The sequence below is a fragment of the Catharus ustulatus genome, chromosome 26 (assembly GCF_009819885.2).
Source record: "Catharus ustulatus isolate bCatUst1 chromosome 26, bCatUst1.pri.v2, whole genome shotgun sequence".
Taxonomy (NCBI): domain Eukaryota; kingdom Metazoa; phylum Chordata; class Aves; order Passeriformes; family Turdidae; genus Catharus; species Catharus ustulatus.
The window spans coordinates 3,166,448-3,182,889 of NC_046246.1; the positions used below are offsets into that span (position 1 = coordinate 3,166,448).

The 16,442-nt window shown below is 52.6% G+C and overlaps 2 protein-coding genes across 2 annotated transcripts; both read left to right on the top strand.

Moving 5' to 3' along the window:
* The first annotated feature begins 3,298 nt into the window (after nucleotides 1-3,298).
* Nucleotides 3,299-9,677, top strand: SF3A3 (splicing factor 3a subunit 3). Its single transcript, XM_033080549.2, has 17 exons — nucleotides 3,299-3,464; nucleotides 3,538-3,585; nucleotides 3,704-3,756; nucleotides 4,154-4,259; nucleotides 4,678-4,750; nucleotides 5,104-5,195; nucleotides 5,312-5,394; nucleotides 5,741-5,879; nucleotides 6,219-6,287; nucleotides 6,629-6,696; nucleotides 7,033-7,140; nucleotides 7,340-7,409; nucleotides 7,869-8,033; nucleotides 8,146-8,256; nucleotides 8,633-8,723; nucleotides 9,033-9,088; nucleotides 9,396-9,677. Exons 1-17 carry the CDS (start codon nucleotides 3,369-3,371, stop codon nucleotides 9,471-9,473), a joined length of 1,506 nt encoding a protein of 501 aa, XP_032936440.1. The 5' UTR covers nucleotides 3,299-3,368; the 3' UTR covers nucleotides 9,474-9,677.
* Nucleotides 9,678-13,097: 3,420 nt separating this feature from the next.
* LOC117007409 (mucin-5AC-like) lies at nucleotides 13,098-16,368 on the top strand. Its single transcript, XM_033080550.1, has 6 exons — nucleotides 13,098-13,494; nucleotides 13,720-13,818; nucleotides 13,995-14,148; nucleotides 14,365-14,438; nucleotides 15,055-15,150; nucleotides 15,242-16,368. Exons 1-6 carry the CDS (start codon nucleotides 13,114-13,116, stop codon nucleotides 15,500-15,502), a joined length of 1,065 nt encoding a protein of 354 aa, XP_032936441.1. The 5' UTR covers nucleotides 13,098-13,113; the 3' UTR covers nucleotides 15,503-16,368.
* Nucleotides 16,369-16,442: the final 74 nt, after the last annotated feature.

The following is a 16,442-nucleotide window of genomic DNA, read 5'->3' on the forward strand; positions in this document are numbered from 1 at the left end:
GCCCTATGTGGGCACCACTCTGTGCTTCCAGGCTGGCTGTGGGACTGGGGATCGCTGTGGTACCAAACCAACCCTGCTGTGCAGAGCAGCCTCCCTGCCCTGCACTGTGCACTGCCCGTGCCCTAACACCCTGGAGTGTGCACTGCCTGTCCATGCCATAACACCCTGCAGTGTGCACTGCCTGCCCATGCCATAACACCCTGCACTCTGCACTGCCTGCCCATGCCCTAACACCCTGCACCGTGCACTGCCCATGCCCTCACACCCTGCACTCTGCACTGCCTGCCCATGCCCTAACACCCTGCACTCTGCACTGCCTGCCCATGCCATAACACCCTGCACTGTGCACTGCCTGCCCATGCCCTCACACCCTGCACTGTGCACTGCCTGCCCATGCCCTAACACCCTGCACTCTGCACTGCCCATGCCCTAACACCCTGCACTCTGCACTGCCTGCCCATGCCCTCACACCCTGCACTGTGCACTGCCTGCCCATGCCCCCACACCCTGCAGTGAGCACTGCCTGCCCATGCCACGACATTCCAAGGGGGATGGAGTAGATGTTGCTGCAGCCTCCAGCCAGGATATCCATGGTCCCTCTTGGCAGCCATCCCTGAAGTGCTGCATGCTCTTTACCCATGTTTATCAGTCGGGGAGCCGTTTATTTCCTAACACATGAAACTATTTTCCACAGATCCTTTACATTTACTAACAGCTGCTGTGACTTTTTCTGGATTTGCCTGCTCTGGCCCCCCCAGCACAGTGGCTGGGCTCCCGTGGGTGCTGCTCCAGTGGCAGGAAGGGCACAATCCACAGGCACTGGTGTGTGCACATTCCTTCCTGCTCTGGTGGCTGATGGAGTTCTAGCATGATTTTTGTTGCTGTTGCTGCCCTGTGACCTGGGCTGGGCTCTGGTGCTGTGCTGGGCCTTGGAGGGTGAGTGAGCAGCTCCAGCCCAGAGGTTTCCAGCTGAGCCTGTCCTCCAGCAGCAGCAGCACAAGCCGGGTTTTCTGCACTGCTGTTTCCAGGGATTAACCGCAAAAGGTTTCTGTACAAAGGGCCCCCAGGCTCCTCTTTCAGTCAGCCTCCAGAGCCTCACGTTTTTAGCCAAAAAAGGAAATGACCCAGCTGCACATAGCACTGGAACATCTGGATTTTATCCCTGTCATGAATGGGTCATGGCTGTACATGGCCCAGTGCCTGATTTACAGGAGGGGGAGGGTGATGTCATGCACAAACATCCCCCGAGACGCTGGAGTGCGGGTCTGAAACAGTCATGGAAATTTTATTAAGCACAAGGAGCAGTGTGAGGGGGGTCAGGCCAGGGCTGTTGCGCTGGTGAGGTGGGAGTGGGGAAGCTGCTGAGGACATGAGGCAGCACTGCAGGGGTAGAAAGAGAGGCTGGCATTGACCAAATCTGCCTGAGCTGTGCTCTGCCACACCCCTGTGGATCAGGGACAGCGTTTACAGCCCCCAGGGGCAGAGCCAGGTTCAAGCCATGCCTGGGGATTCCTGTGCAGGGCCAGGAGTTGGACTTCTGATGACTCTCATGGGTCTCTTCCAGTTCAGGATATTCTGTGATTGTATGCATTTCAGCTCCTAGCCCCTGACAGACTGCTCTGCTGCCCTGAAATGAAATGGCATCTCTTTGGCATTAAATGGCATCTCTTTGGCCAACTTTCTCCCACCTCCTCCCATGGGCACTGCCATTTGTGGGGTGAGGAGGGTGGTCATGCAAGGCCTGGTCCTGTCCCACCTGGATGCTCCTGATGCCAGCAGCCCAAAATAAGGAGGCCATGTGGCCGGATGGGACATTGCTGGCTTTTCTTCCCTTTCCAGAGATGAAGTTTCATGCAGAAAGAAATGGAGGAACACAGAATCTTATCTCTGTTTTTATTTTTAGACGGGCATTCACAAAGAAAAGTGATGTACTTAGCGGCAGCCTATAATGCAAGGGAGTAATTAAGGACAATATTCTTACCTGCAGCATCATCCTTTCTTCAGTGAAGGATCATCTTTGTCTGCCATTAATTAAGACAATTTTTTTCCTTGCTTTTAGCTTGGAGTAGTTTATCGTGCACGGCAGAAAAATACGAATAATTTATTTGTATTCAGCAAGTTAGAATGTAATTACAGCTTTGCATTTGGCAGTGTGGGGCAAGGCACGGGTATGATCCGTCCTTGGATTTAGGGCGGATCTGAAGAGGGCAGCCGAAGCCCAAGTGAATGTGGCAGCCTGTGGGCTCTGTGCACCGCGATCGTGTGGCTCGGGTGGGACACCCGTGTGTGAAAGCAAAGCCTGCACCAGGCACCGGCCCCGGGGAGCTGCGGGCGCGTCCGGCACGGCACGGCACAGCACGGCACGGCACGGCACGGCTCGGCTCGGACGGGCAACCCCGGAGCGGCCTCGAGGCCGGGGCAGCCCTGGCCGCAAACACAAACCTGCGCCTCGGGGAGCCCAGTGCCACCAAGCATCGTGCTGGGACACGGCCCTGAGCTCGGACACCGTGCTGGGACACGGCCCTGTGCTCGGACACCGTGCTGGGACACGGCCCCACGCTCGGACACGGCGCTGGGACACGGCCCTGAGCCACGGCCCTGAGCTCGGACACCGTGCTGCGACACGGCCCTGAGCTGGGACACCGCGCTGGGACACGGCCCTGCGCTCGGACACCGTGCTGGGACACGGCCCTGGGACACGGCCCTGGGCTCGGACACCGCGCTGGGACACGGCCCTGAGCTCGGACACCGCCCTGTGCTCGGACACCGCGCTGGGACACGGCCCTGAGCTCGGACACCGCGTTCAGACACGGCCCTGAGCTCGAACACCGCGCTGGGACACGGCCCTGAGCTGGGACACCGTGCTGGGACACTGCCCTGCGCTCGGACACCGTGCTGGGACACGGCCCTGAGCTCGGACACCGCCCTGTGCTCGGACACCGCGCTGGGACACGGCCCTGAGCTCGGACACCGCGCTGGGACACGGCCCCACGCTCGGACACCGCGCTGGGACACGGCCCTGAGCTCGGACACCGCCCTGTGCTCGGACACCGCGCTGGGACACGGCCCTGAGCTCGGACACCGCGCTGGGACACGGCCCCACGCTCGGACACCGCGCTGGGACACGGCCCTGAGCTCGGACACCGCGGTGGGACACGGCCCTGCGCTCGGACACCGCGTTCGGACACGGCCCTGGGCTCGGACACCGCGCTCGGACACGTCCCCGCCGCTGAGGGGGCCCGGCCGGGCCGCAGCCGCCTCCTGCCGGCCGCTCCGGGCACCGCTCCGCGCCCCGGAACCGGAACGTTCCCTCGCACACAGCCGGGCCTTACCGGGGGCTTCCGGCGGTACTGGGAGCCGTGCGCGGGATGGAGACGATCCTGGAGCAGCAGCGGCGGTACCATGAGGAGCGGGAGCGGCTCATGGACGTGATGGTGAAGGAGATGCTCACCAAGAAATCCACGGTGCGCCTGGGGCCTTGTGGGGTGCGGGAGGCCGCGCCCCGGGCCCGTGCTCACCGCCTCCCTCTCCCCGCAGCTCCGTGACCAGATCAACTCGGACCATCGCACCCGGGCCATGCAGGACGTGAGTGCTCGGGGGCCGGGCCGGGAGCGGGGCTGGGGGCGGGCCGGGCTCCCCGGAGCCAACGGGCCCGTCCCGGTAACGGGCCCTGCGGCGCTCGGGCCTCTCCTTTGTTCCGCAGAGGTACATGGAAGTGAGCGGCAACCTGCGGGACCTGTACGACGACAAGGACGGGTGAGTGTGCCCGGGGCCCGAGTGTGCCCGAAGTCAACGTAAATGTCTGAACAATAATAACGGAGATGTGGCACCTACGTGCACGCCAGGACCCAGTACACATGGGAAACGTTGTGTTATGTCATGTCGTGGGGACATTTCTGCTCCGGGGGTTTGTCAGGAATGCAGTGTGTGCAGGGGGATGTGGCCCCGAGCCCGGTGGGCTGAGATGTTCCCCATGACTCGGAGGTTTGCACTCAGACACTGCAGCATACACCTGGACTAAGGCTGTGTCAGTGTCACACTTGTTCTTCCCTTCCCTTCCCTTCCCTTCCCTTCCCTTCCCTTCCCTTCCCTTCCCTTCCCTTCCCTTCCCTTCCCTTCCCTTCATAATCTGTTGCTGTCCATGAACTCGTAGCCTGCGTAAGGAAGAGCTCAGTGCCATTTCCGGGCCCAATGAATTTGCGGAGTTTTACAACAGACTGAAGCAGATTAAGGAATTTCACAGGAAGCACCCGAATGAGGTGAGTAGTTACCTGCTCCATAGGAACAGGTGAGATGTGCTCTGTTGGGTCTCATCCCTACAGGAAACAGAGCTTTTGTTTTTCCAGTTTTATTGCATTAACATACAAGTACTGAGAGCACTCAGCAGTCACTGAGCACAGCTGCTCAGGGTCAGGCAGCATGTGAGGGAGCAGTGCAGGACACTCACCCTGTTCCCTGCTAGAACAGGGATGTTCAGCTGTGCTGGGATTGGATCTCACCTTTCTTAGTGTTGGCTAAAGTCACACTTTTGCCTTTGTGCAGAAAGAAAGGTGACAAAGCTTTGAGTCTCTTTTCTGTTTGCAATTTAATTATTTGCCAGCTTGTGTGATTTTATATTAGTTATTCTGGGACAGGAGCTGAAGTAAATCACTGTGTGGCTTGTATCTGCCCATGCAGATCTGTGTTCCTATGTCAGTGGAGTTTGAGGAGCTGCTGAAGGCCAGAGACAACCCGAGTGAAGAAGCTCAGAGTAAGTTTTTGTAGTTTGCTCGAGCTCTGGCATTATTTAATAGGTTGTTTGATCTGGTTTGCATGTTTCACCTCCCTTTTACTAAATGAATTCTGAAAATTCTCCTGTCATCTAAATACTTCTGAGCTGCAGTCCCTGGAATGTTCTCCAGTGAGGAACTGCTGTTCCTGAAGAATGTTCTGGTGCTTGCACAGGGCAGCAGTTGGGGCTGCTCAATGAGTGTCAGAGATATCATAGCACCTTCCTTAAGCATAAATGACTTCACAGCTAATAATTTCCCAGTTCAAAACCAGTTGTATAATAAGTAGGGAATATGAAACTCATAATAAAGCTTTTAATTATCTTTCCTACAGATCTGGTGGAGTTCACAGATGAGGAGGGGTACGGACGATACTTGGATTTGCACGATTGTTACCTCAAGTACATTAACCTGAAATCATCAGAGGTGAGTGGCTGCTGTGTATGGGACCAAGGACCTGCACAGGCTGGGGCTTCTCTCTTCTGAGAACTGGATGTTGATTTGTCTGTGTATGAACTCTGACTCAGACTTTCTGTTCTTAGAAATTGGATTATATCACTTACTTATCCACATTTGACCAACTCTTCGATATTCCCAAGGAGAGAAAAAATGCTGAATACAAGAGGTGAGCCTGTTTGCCTGCCTGCTTCCTTTATGGAAGTGTTCAGCTAATTATAATTAATTAATATCAATTAATTATAATTAACAGCCAAATTTAACTCACATAAATTGGGTCCCTGAGCTCAGTCATGTGTCTTAACCCCAAGCAAACCTGCAGTGCAGCAGAGATGTGGAGAGCCACATTTGGCTCGGAGGAGGAGCTTTAATGTACCTTGCTGTGTGTGGAAATTAGTGTGGAAAACTGGCCTGACCCTGGTCACGTTCCTCTGCAGCACTAGAGGGTAGTGATTGTCCAAAGATGTGGTTAGAGGGTGATAGTGAATTACCTGTGCTCATGATTCCCCTGCCAGGTATCTTGAAATGCTCCTTGAGTACCTGCAGGATTACACAGATCGAGTGAAACCATTACTGGACCAGAATGAACTTTTTGGGAAGATCCAGACAGAGTTTGAGAAGAAGTGGGAGAATGGCACATTCCCTGGCTGGCCGGTGAGCAGCCTGGGCCTGGGTGATGTTCTGTCTTTGTCAGAGGGTTGTGTGAAGTTTGTGTAAAGTCATTGCTGGGGGTGACTATAACAGACTATAACTGCAGCTCTGTGTCACCAGGGTGCTGGGTGATACTGACCTGTATTTAAAACCCAGCACAACTGGTTTAAAACGAGCATTGTTTCAGGTTGCTTTATTTTGCATCTTTTCTATTGCTCCATTTGCCGTTTAGTAAGAGGATTTTTCTCTGTGAAATTAACTACTTTTCTTGAGGTTAAAGTGTTCTATAACCAGAAGTGTTGTAGTATGTTGTGCAGCTCTTGCATGTGGTTTTTTTGACAGAAAGAGACCAGCAGTGCCCTGACCCATGCTGGTGCCCACCTGGACCTCTCAGCCTTCTCCTCCTGGGAGGTATGTTTCCAGTGCTCTGCCACATCTTGAGCAGGTAGAACTTCAGTCATTTGGGGGTTTTGTGTCATTTTAGTGCTGTGTTTTTGTCCCTGGCTCTGTGCTTTCTGGGTAAAACTTTGATGGTGCTGATGATGTAGTTTCTCCCATTGGGGGGTGTAACTTGAACTTGGTTAGATTTGTCACATTCCTCATTTTCCCAGGAGAAGGGGTAGACTGTTGATAGTCCCTTCTTGAATACTGTCCATCAGGGATTTTTCTTCATTAATAAGCTAAAATGGACTATATCCATATTTTATGTGTTGAACAGCTTGTCTCTTACAGTGGTGTGTTTAATTGAACAGGAATTGGCCTCCCTGGGACTGGACAGGTTGAAATCAGCTTTGCTGGCTCTGGGGCTGAAGTGTGGCGGGTAAGGCGCAGTTTTTGTAGAGTTCCTCTCTGTTTTTGAGGTGTTCCTGTATCACGTTTCTTTCTGGGATACTTGTGTGCTCTGTTGTACTGGAATTACCTTAGTGATGTTTGAAAGATAAAATGTTAAGAACCAATCAGTGAGATCTGCTGCTGTGAGCTGTCCTGTACGGGAATCCCTGGTACAGTAGACTTTGACTTGAGGAATGAAGACAAAGATAAAAGGAATCTCATGGTTTCCTAAAAGCTACATTTAGAGTTTTGTTACATGAATTCAGATAGTTCTCAGGAAATGTAAAACTGCAGTCTAGACTAATCCTTCCCTGCTTCTCTGCAGGACTCTGGAGGAGCGTGCTCAGAGGCTTTTTAGCACTAAAGGCAAATCCCTGGAAGCACTTGATCCTTCCTTGTTTGCTAAGAATCCAAAGACAAAAGGAAGCAAAAGGTGAGTTCTTAGAGGTCATTCTGAGACTGGCAATGTTCTCTCCTCTTGGATGAGGAGTGTTCTGTAGTCACTGCTCTTGTGTAGTTAGGACAGATTCTGGAGTATTAAAAGCTTTTCATGTTGGACCAAATAGTGCTGAACTAAACAGAAGGTATCAGAGCTGAACTTGTGTTTAATGAAGACACCTCATCTGTTTCAGAGACACAGAAAGAAATAAAGATCTTGCCTTCCTGGAAGCTCAGATTTATGAATATGTGGAAGTTCTTGGGGTAAGGATTTTATTTTGGTTTTGGTCATTTTATTTCAGAGCTGTCAGGTAGTGACTGGAATGTTGTCCTCATCTCTAAGTAGTGCTTTCATAGACAGCATCACATCAGTGTGCTGCACCACATCTGTTTTGTGCAGAAGTCATACAGTACTGCAAACCTTTACTTGATCTGCCTTGCTCCTTGCCTTCAGTTTTAGGGGATTGTTTTCAGGAGGATGACTGCTGCTGTAGTAACACTGGAAGTGCTAATAGGTGATACAAGGTTTCATTCTTCTCGAGTAGGAAATGTGAGGGGACTGGAAACTGAGATTATTTGGCTGAGTAAGGTGGGAGATCTCTGCTTCACACTGGTCTTCTGTTGCCTCCCTCTGTACCCTGAAGAAGTTTTTCACTACAAGAGTCTGGCCTGATTTTTTGCTGTCATGGTGTGTGGACAATCCCTTCTTTTCTCTCACGCCAGGAACAAAGACACCTCACCCATGAGAATGTGCAGCGTAAGCAGGCACGGACAGGGGAGGAGAGAGAGGAGGAGGAGGAAGAGCAGATCAGTGAGAGTGAGAGTGAAGATGAAGAAAATGAAATCATTTATAACCCTAAAAATCTGCCTCTTGGTTGGGATGGGAAGGTAACCGAGACTGTCAGGCCTGGAGAAGTGGGAGAGGTCCCTGACTCCACCCTGCTTCTCTGTTTGAGTTTCTTTGCCATGTGACCTAATCCTCATATCTCTTTGCTCACAGCCCATCCCCTACTGGCTGTATAAACTCCATGGTCTGAACATCAACTACAACTGTGAGATCTGTGGGAACTACACCTACCGAGGGCCCAAGGCGTTCCAGCGGCACTTTGCAGTAAGTGACATTCCCTTCAGTCACTGCTGAGTCCCTGAGCAGCCCTTCTGCCATGTGGGTCTGAGCTTGTGCTGCAGGCCATGCAGCAGGACCTAGAGATCATCTTAGGTATACTGAGATCTCTTGCTGATGCTGCCATCCTGCCCATTTGAGCAGGATTCTGTGCTCAGGTCTGGTGGGTGCAGTGTGGATGTTGATGGCTGGTGTGGTGTTACTGTCTGCAGGACAAGAAAATAATGTTTTTATAGAGGACTGGTAGATTTGTACTTTGATAGTATGTTTTGCACCCTGTTCAGATGTTAATGTCTTTTGTGCTCTTTGTCATTGTGGAGGCTGTGGTGTTCTCTCTCACACTGATCTCCTTTTTTTCCCCCAGGAGTGGAGACACGCCCATGGAATGCGGTGCCTGGGCATTCCCAACACAGCACACTTTGCCAATGTCACACAGATTGAGGATGCAGTCTCCTGTAAGTAGTGATGGCAGATCAGGAAACATGTTAAAGAACACCACCTTTTCTGAAGGAGTGGCCTTGGACCTTGGTCTCATGTCCCATCCTGAAGAATCCATTTAAATTCTTGTTTGCTGCAGTTCAGTGCCTTTCAGTAACCACACAGAGGAATGATAGAATGATAACTTTGTAGTGGATGTTAGATACATTCCTGGGCTGCTGAAGTGACAGTGTTTTAAAAGGGAGGGAAAAAAGCTCATGTGTATTTTACTGGATTAAAAACCAGTATCTCCAGGGAAGTGACATAGATCCTGTTTGTGTTTGCAGTGTGGGCAAAGCTGAAACAGCAGAAGGCTTCAGAGAGGTGGCAGCCTGATACAGAGGTGAGCAGTGAGAGGCATTCAGTGTCTCCACTCCTGTGTCCATGGGTAACCCTTGTTCCTGGGTGTGAGCAGTGTCCTCACACTGCTGCCTTTTCCTAAACTTCTGTTTCAAAGCCATTTTTCAACAGTGTGCAGGGCAAGGGTGGGAAGTAAAATCTGTAGTACAACCTGTAATGACTCTGGCCCTGACTGAGCTCTTCGAGCTCTTCTCCCAAGACCTGCTAGGAGGTTCTGGCAGGGTGCTCATGTTCAGTGGCTGCTCTTGGAGCTAACATTTGCTGTCTCTAACCTGTTGGTTCTGTTCCAGGAGGAGTATGAGGATTCCAGTGGGAATGTGGTGAATAAGAAGACGTACGAAGACCTGAAGCGCCAAGGGCTGCTGTAGCTGTCCCCAGGTGAAGGATCACACATCCGCAGAGAGAGTGGGTCTGGCAGCAGCTCTGACTTCTTCATTGTCTGGATTTTGTATGTGCATGAATATAGATTTCAAGAATACTTTATAGAGTCACTTTCTAGTAAGCCACTTAGACTTGTGACATTGTTTTATATTAAAAATACCTTGAAAAATAAAGTCATTGTAATTTAGGAAGTGCTGAGAGACTCATGTTCTTTTGTGTGCTGGAAGGAGTTTTGATTACAGTGTGTTTAAAATGCTTTATACACAGCTGTCAGAAACTATTCCTTCTCTCATTTCCACTCTGCTGGAAATGTTTATGGTGAGGGTTGACTCTGAAGCACATGGACACTGTGTGCTGATGGGTACTGGTCCTGTTTCTACATCTTGGTGTGAACTTGTGGTTTTCTTTACAAAACAAGCACACCTGGCTTATAGAACTGTTTTTACCTTGGGTCTGTCTCCCTGGGGAGCTTTGGTCATTGTTTTTTTCAGGGAATTATCCAGTGAGCTTCAGGTTCAGCACTGCTGTTGGCTTGAATGACCTGGTGGGTTGTTCATGTGCAGATCCTGCAGTGCAGGAGGATGGAGATGGGAACAGAGATTGTGTTTAGAGGTTCCTGTTGTAGCTTCAGGAGCATCCTTGGCCCCTGGTGTCTTGCTGGAGGTGTCTGCATCCCCATGGATTCATGATGCCTCAGGATTTGCTGCTTCATTGTGCAGAGGCCACTCAGCTCACACATGGCAGGGATTGTCCCCCCAGCCCCCTGAGTGCAGTGCTGGCTTGTGTGACACGTCTTGAGTTGCAATACAGGATGTAACCAAAAGTATGTGTTCTATCACCATCTCTTAAACCAGGTAAGCCAGTGATCTTTATCTCTGGGGGAAATCTATTAATGGGCCAGCTGTTAAACACAAGTGGAGCAGTGGTCTTGATCTTTTGACCCATCCTTCTTCCAGGGAGGTACCTTCTGCTAATGGCCCATTGAGTCCCACTGCATAACCAATAAAATCACATCATCCCATTGGGAGATGCTCCCTCCAGGGGGAGGAGCCAAACCTTTCCTACCTAAATAAAATCTGAAATTTGGAACATCAAAGCAGCCTTTTTTCCACTGGATTCCAGAAGAAAACCAAACCCTTCCACATCATCACTAGACCTTTAAAAGAAAACTGCACCTTGTACAGGAGCACTGCTCCAACTGAGCCACATCTGTCACTGCAGGAGGATGCAGCCACCATGGAATGGGACTGCTGCCAACACCCTGCCTGATGGGATGTCAGGTTGTATTCTGACTCTGGCAGGGTTTGGGGTTTTTGGTATTACTGTATTTTTATTTTAATTTCCCTAATAAAAAAAACATTATTCCTATTCCCATATCTTTACCTGAAAGCTCCTTAATTTCAAAATTATAATAATTTAGAGGGAGGGAGTTTTACATTTTCCATTTCAAGAGAGGCTCCTGCCTTCCTTAGCAGACAACCAAGACAGTGTCCAGCCTCACAAGCCATTTTCATTTCTCCATTGCTGTACAGGGCTGTTGGTGCCTCTGCTGCTGTGGAGCCACATGTGACACTTCCCTGGGGCTGGCAGGGGTGGGGCTGGGCTCCAGGGCAGGTGCAACAGCAGCTGCTCAGAGGTGCTCCAGTGCTGGCAGGGACTGCAGGTGCTTCAGGAACAGGCAGACAGGTGAGTCAATGCTGTGGGCTCTGTCCCTGCCTGGGGGGAAGGTTGTTTTGGGATGAGACCATCTCAGGCAGATGTTGGTTCTTTTTCTGCCCTGGGGCTGGGCTGGGCTGGCACTGGGCTCAGTGAGGATGTCCAGAGCTGTTCTGGGTGGTGGCTGGGCTGGTTTGCAAGGCGAGGTGCCAGCTGCCTCTGTCTTTTCTGTCACTCTGAGGGAACAGCCTTGGAGGTCCCTGAATGAGCTTCAGCCCTCCAGGTCTGGGGGAATGGTGACTCAGCCTAAGGGATGGGAGTATTACCATTCTCCTTGGAGAATTTGGCTTTGGAGCCTGTTTGGAGTCACATCTCCACCATTTCCTTAGCAAAACAGGTAAACATTTGGAATGCAAATAGAGGATGGAGAGCCAGGTCACATCTTCACTTGCAGCAGCAGCAGCAGCAGCAGCAAACTGCTGCATGGTGGCACTTTCCACTGCATCACCCTGGCTCCTGCTCGGGGCAGCTGCCTGCAGGGCTGTGCTGCCTGAGCTCTGGGGAGGGGTTGCCACACCAACAGCACACACAGCTCCCCAGGGCTCCTGCTCCCCGTCAGCAGCACGGCAGCCGCGGTGCCTCTGGGGAGTCTCTGAGGAGAGGGTGAGTGGTTATCCCAGGGCTGAGCACTGGAGGCAGAGCACAGAGCTGTACTGGGGTGTCCACCCTGCACCTTGGGGGAGCAGCTCTGACTGTGCCTCCCTCTGCCAGGTCTGAGTGCAGCTGCTGGTGGATGAGGATGGCTGGACACCGGTGGCTCGTCCCCCCCATTCGAGGTAACGGGGACAGAGAGCAGCGTCTGTCTGTCTGTCCCCCATCCTAGACCCATCTCTGTTCCAGCTGTTGGGGGCTGTGCCAGAGGCCTCCCTGGGGTGAGGGGTGCCTTCTGGTCACCTGGGGCTTTGGGAAGGTGGAGGAGTATCCCTGCTTATCTGTTTCAAGGATGAGCTGCCTGTGCTGCTGGGGAGGCTCTCTGGGCTGTGGGTAAAGCAGATTGCAGGTGTGGTGCTCTCAGTCATTCCCACTCCATTCCAGGCTTGCTGCTCTGCATCTTGGCTCTGCAACTCTGTCTTCAGGACTCTCTTGCCACAGCAGGTGAGTTCTGTATCCCAAGGGGAAATCTTGGGGCCTGCAGGGAGTGGGGCTAAGGCAGTGTGGTGCACCAGGGACTCTGTGTCCTTTCCATGCTGTGCTCTGTTAGGACAGAAAGGTGAGAAACCTTTCCTTGTGGTTTAGCCCCCATAAAAGCCTGTTCTTGCCAGACAATATGGCTGGAAGTGGGAGGGAGAGGCAGTTGTAACATCTGTCCACAGTGCTGCTGTGCTGGATGCTGGCTCTGACCCCTTCTTGGGCTGCCCAGTTGGTGGCTGCAAGTGGACCCGGTTGGGGACATGCTGTCACTGACTGCCACTTCTGCTCCCAACCACAGTGTGACAGATGCTTCCCACAGGTCCCTCTGGGCTGTGCCATGACTCAGGAGGGGACACAGGGCTTACTGAGCATCTTTTTCCTTGGTGTTTCCTTCACCAAGTGGGAGCTTTTTGTTTTTCAGCGCACAACACAGCTGCCAGTACCATGGTGATGGCCACCACGAGCATATCAGTGGCCACCAAGAACACCTCAGCAGCCACCAAGAATGCCTTGGTAGGGGCTCTGACCAGCAAGAAGGCTTCATTGGTGGCTGTGACCACCAAGAATGCTTCAGTGGCCACCCAGAATGCTGCAGTGATGGCAGTCACCAAGAATGCCATGGTGGCAGCTTCCACCAAGAATGCCATGGTGGGGGCTGCCCCCAAGAATGCCGTGATGGTGGCTGCCACCAAGAATGCCATGGTGGCAGCTGCCCCCAGGAATGCCATGGTGGTGGCTGCCACCAAGAATCCCATGGTGGTGGCTGCCACCAAGAATCCCATGGTGGTGGCTGCCCCCAAGAATGCCATGGTGGCAGCTGCCACCAAGAATGCCATGGCAATGGCTGTCACCAAGAATGCCATGGTGGTGGCCACTGCCAACAGCTCAGCGGCCACCAAGAAGACCTCGGTGGTGGCCATGACCACCAAGAACGCATTGGCAACCACCAAGAACACCTCAGCAGCCACCAAGAATGCCTTGGTGGTGGTGATGACTAGCAAGGAGGCCTCAGCAGCCACCAAGAACGCCTCAGTGGTGGCCATGGCCACCAAGAACATCCCAGTGGTGGTGGTCTCCAACAATGCCACAGTGGTGGCTGCCACCAACAATGCCTCTCTGGCGGCCACCAACACCTCTGTGAAGGAACCAGAAGAGATAATGGTAAGGCAAGGAATGGAAAGAGGGGCATTGCTGGGCCACTGCAGCCTTATGGTCAGCGTCACAAGATCCAGGAGTGCCATGGGAGCACCCCCTGTGGTGGAAGGGAGCACAGTGGGTGGCCAGGTGGGGGTGGCCCCTCCAGACAGTGAGGCTGTGGCTGGGGACAGCCCTGCAGGGCTGTGTGAGGAGGCTGTGCTGTGAGGTGACACCCTGGTGTCTCACCAGCAGACCTGCCAGAGCTTTCAGTGCTCCGGAGAGAGGTGCTACCAGGATGAAGCCCATGCCAACAGAACAACCACCTGCCACAATGAGACCTACTGTGAGGTATGGAGGCAAGGGGGCTGCAGCAGGGAAAGCTTTCCCTTTATCTCAGAATCCACAGTGCTCTGCTGAGTCTGTGTCCATCTCCCTTCCCTCTCTGAGAGTCTGTCAGTTATTTTTGCTCTTTTATGACAGCACTTCTTCACACTCATATTATCCTTTGACTCTGCCTGTTGCAGCTTTATCGTTTCTCCAGCACAAACTACACAGCCAGGTGTAGCAGTGGGTGTGGTGCAGAGCCCTGCAGGACCAATGGCAGCATCAGCAGGCAGCAGTGCGCCCTGGAGTGCTGTGCTGGCCCTCTCTGCCTGCAGCTCAATGCCAGTGCCTACGGTATGGGCCCAGCTTTGTTTGCAGCAGAGGTGGGAGATGGGTGGGCAGAATCGTGGCTGCATCTCTGCATCTCCTCTGTGCTTGGAGCTGGGTGAGGGGCAGGGTGGCCCTGGCAGCTGTGACCACAGGGCTGGGGTGAATCTGGCCCTGTTTGGCTGTGCAGAGCTCAGTGTGGGCTGTGTGTCCAGCCTCACAGGGCTCCTCGTGTGTCTGCAGGTGACCTTCCACCCACCACCACCCCTGTGCCACACACAACCACCAGCAGCACCCCCCGGCCTCCCCCCCAGAATGTAAGTACCACAGGAGCAGGGGTGCTGCATCCATGGCTTCTGTGTTCTGTGGCTGCTGGGATGGCTGAGCTCCCACCCGAGCAGGGGACAGGAAAAGGTCCTTCCTCCACTTGCTTTATGGGGTAAAAAGCTGACTCTGGAAGGGCAATAAAGCCTGAAGGAGCACTGAAGTAAGGAGTCCATAAGGAGCCCTGTACAGGGGGCATTATCCCTGTCCATCAGGCTTGTTCCCCAGACCAGAGCTTGCATCAGCTCAGGCAGTTTGTTTGACCTGACCATGGGATGAGCCTTCCTGCAGCTGCACAGAGGGTGCAGGACCCACCGGGCTCTGCAACCCTTTCCTGAGCCTAGTGGAGGGGAAGGTGCTTATCTTTGCAGAACCCTCTTAAGAGGAAGGAAAAAGAGGCTTGAAACTTGTTTGTTTTACTGGTGTTTCAGTAGTTTCTTGCAGTTTCAGAATACTCCTTTATCTCTGAATCTAAAATGCCTGAGAGCACAAATATCAGAACAGAGGGGGGTGGAAAGGAGCCCTGGGCAGTGAAGGGCTGTCTGAAATGCACTTTTCATCCTTCAAGTCTGATGGACAGATGGGGTCTCCTCGTCCTTTCTCTCATAGGGAAAAGTGTGTGCAGCATTCTCCTGTCACGGGGACCAGTGTTTCAAAGGCAGGAAGACCATCACTAGGTGCATTTTGGGGCAGGACTTCTGTGAGGTATGGCCTGGGGCTGCAGAGCACTGGGTTCCTGTAATGCTAATACTGAAGGCTCGGCTTGACCCCAAGGCTAACATCTCTCTCCTTCCAGATGAAGAAGACGGGCTTGAATTACATGGCAGGATGTAGCAAAGCCTGCAAGGCTGCCAAACCAGTCTGTGCTGGTGGGATGAAGGCTGCCTGTTACCAGGAGTGCTGCCCAGCCACCCCAAAAGCCAGCTGTCTGAAACTGGACGGCAAAGTTCATGTTAACAGCGCTGGGCAAGTGACACTGGCCCCACTCTTGAAGGTCATGGCATGTGGGGTGCTCCTTCTCCTGAATTACAGGGTCTCCACTTCTCTCTGGGGTTAGGTAGCAGTCAGGCAGCTCCACAGCCTCTCCTGTAGGATCAGTAGGATCCTGTTGCTCTCTGACTTCAGCCAAGGTTGCTAGCAAACACCCTCCTTACTGTCCCTCCCATCAACAAGGTGCCCAGGGCCCTCTGCATCAGCTCATGGGCAGCTCACACCCTTGGGCACATCTTTGCTTGCCCTGCACAGGACCTTGCTGTTGATCCTAAACTCCCCCTTAAGCTGCTCTGAATCCTGCACCATCCCAGGATGGGTGAGTCCTGGCATATCAGTAAATTTGAAATACTTGTAAACAAGATTCCCCCTGTGTATCCAGAGGAAAAGCATTTAATCTGTGCACTTAGAAAGCTCCATCAAGGGATTCTACCCTGCCCTGCCCAAATCCTGTAGGCCTGAGAGACCTGGAATTAATTGTGGATCCTGGGAGTGGTGCAGTGTGTGCCTCTCTGCTGCTGGAATGGGGGACCTCAGGAACTGGAACAAGAGGGTTTTAGGCCTCCTTAAAACCCAGAAAATTCTGCATTGACTGAGGCACAGGGGCTGCTCTAATCAATGACCTGCTTGTGGCACAGTCTCCCTGCACCCCCTTTGACCTGTTGGTTTCAAATAGGTCTTTTAGAAATGCTTCTCGTCTGTGTATGTAAAATAGTAACTTCATTTTTCATCCCCCAGTCTTAGGCAGGGAAGTGGGATTAATCTATAAGTGTCTCATGTTTCACATCTGTGGTTCTCTACCACTAAAGGCAGAGCCCAGAGGTGAGCACACAGAGCACAGGTGGAGCTGGCCAGGCAGATTACCTGGAGGCAATGCACTGCCACTCAAACACACATGCACGGTGCTGTCCCTGCCACCACTGGTTCCTTAGAGAAAAGATTGCAAACTATTAAAATCTTTGTGTCAGCCCCCGTTGGTGCTGGTGTTTTGAACACACTGTGGGAGG

What these genes read in the sequence shown, in the direction of transcription:
- SF3A3 (XM_033080549.2), top strand. Translation starts at nt 3,369, where the DNA reads ATGGAGACGATCCTGGAGCAGCAGCGGCGGTACCATGAGGAGCGGGAG. An exon ending in CAGCCTTCTCCTCCTGGGAG is followed by an intron (nt 6,288 to 6,628) that starts GTATGTTTCCAG and finishes TTAATTGAACAG; the next exon opens with GAATTGGCCTCCCTGGGACT. An exon ending in CTGGGGCTGAAGTGTGGCGG is followed by an intron (nt 6,697 to 7,032) that starts GTAAGGCGCAGT and finishes GCTTCTCTGCAG; the next exon opens with GACTCTGGAGGAGCGTGCTC.
- LOC117007409 (XM_033080550.1), top strand. Translation starts at nt 13,114, where the DNA reads ATGGTGGTGGCTGCCCCCAAGAATGCCATGGTGGCAGCTGCCACCAAG. An exon ending in ACAATGAGACCTACTGTGAG is followed by an intron (nt 13,819 to 13,994) that starts GTATGGAGGCAA and finishes TGCCTGTTGCAG; the next exon opens with CTTTATCGTTTCTCCAGCAC. An exon ending in TGGGGCAGGACTTCTGTGAG is followed by an intron (nt 15,151 to 15,241) that starts GTATGGCCTGGG and finishes CTCTCCTTCCAG; the next exon opens with ATGAAGAAGACGGGCTTGAA.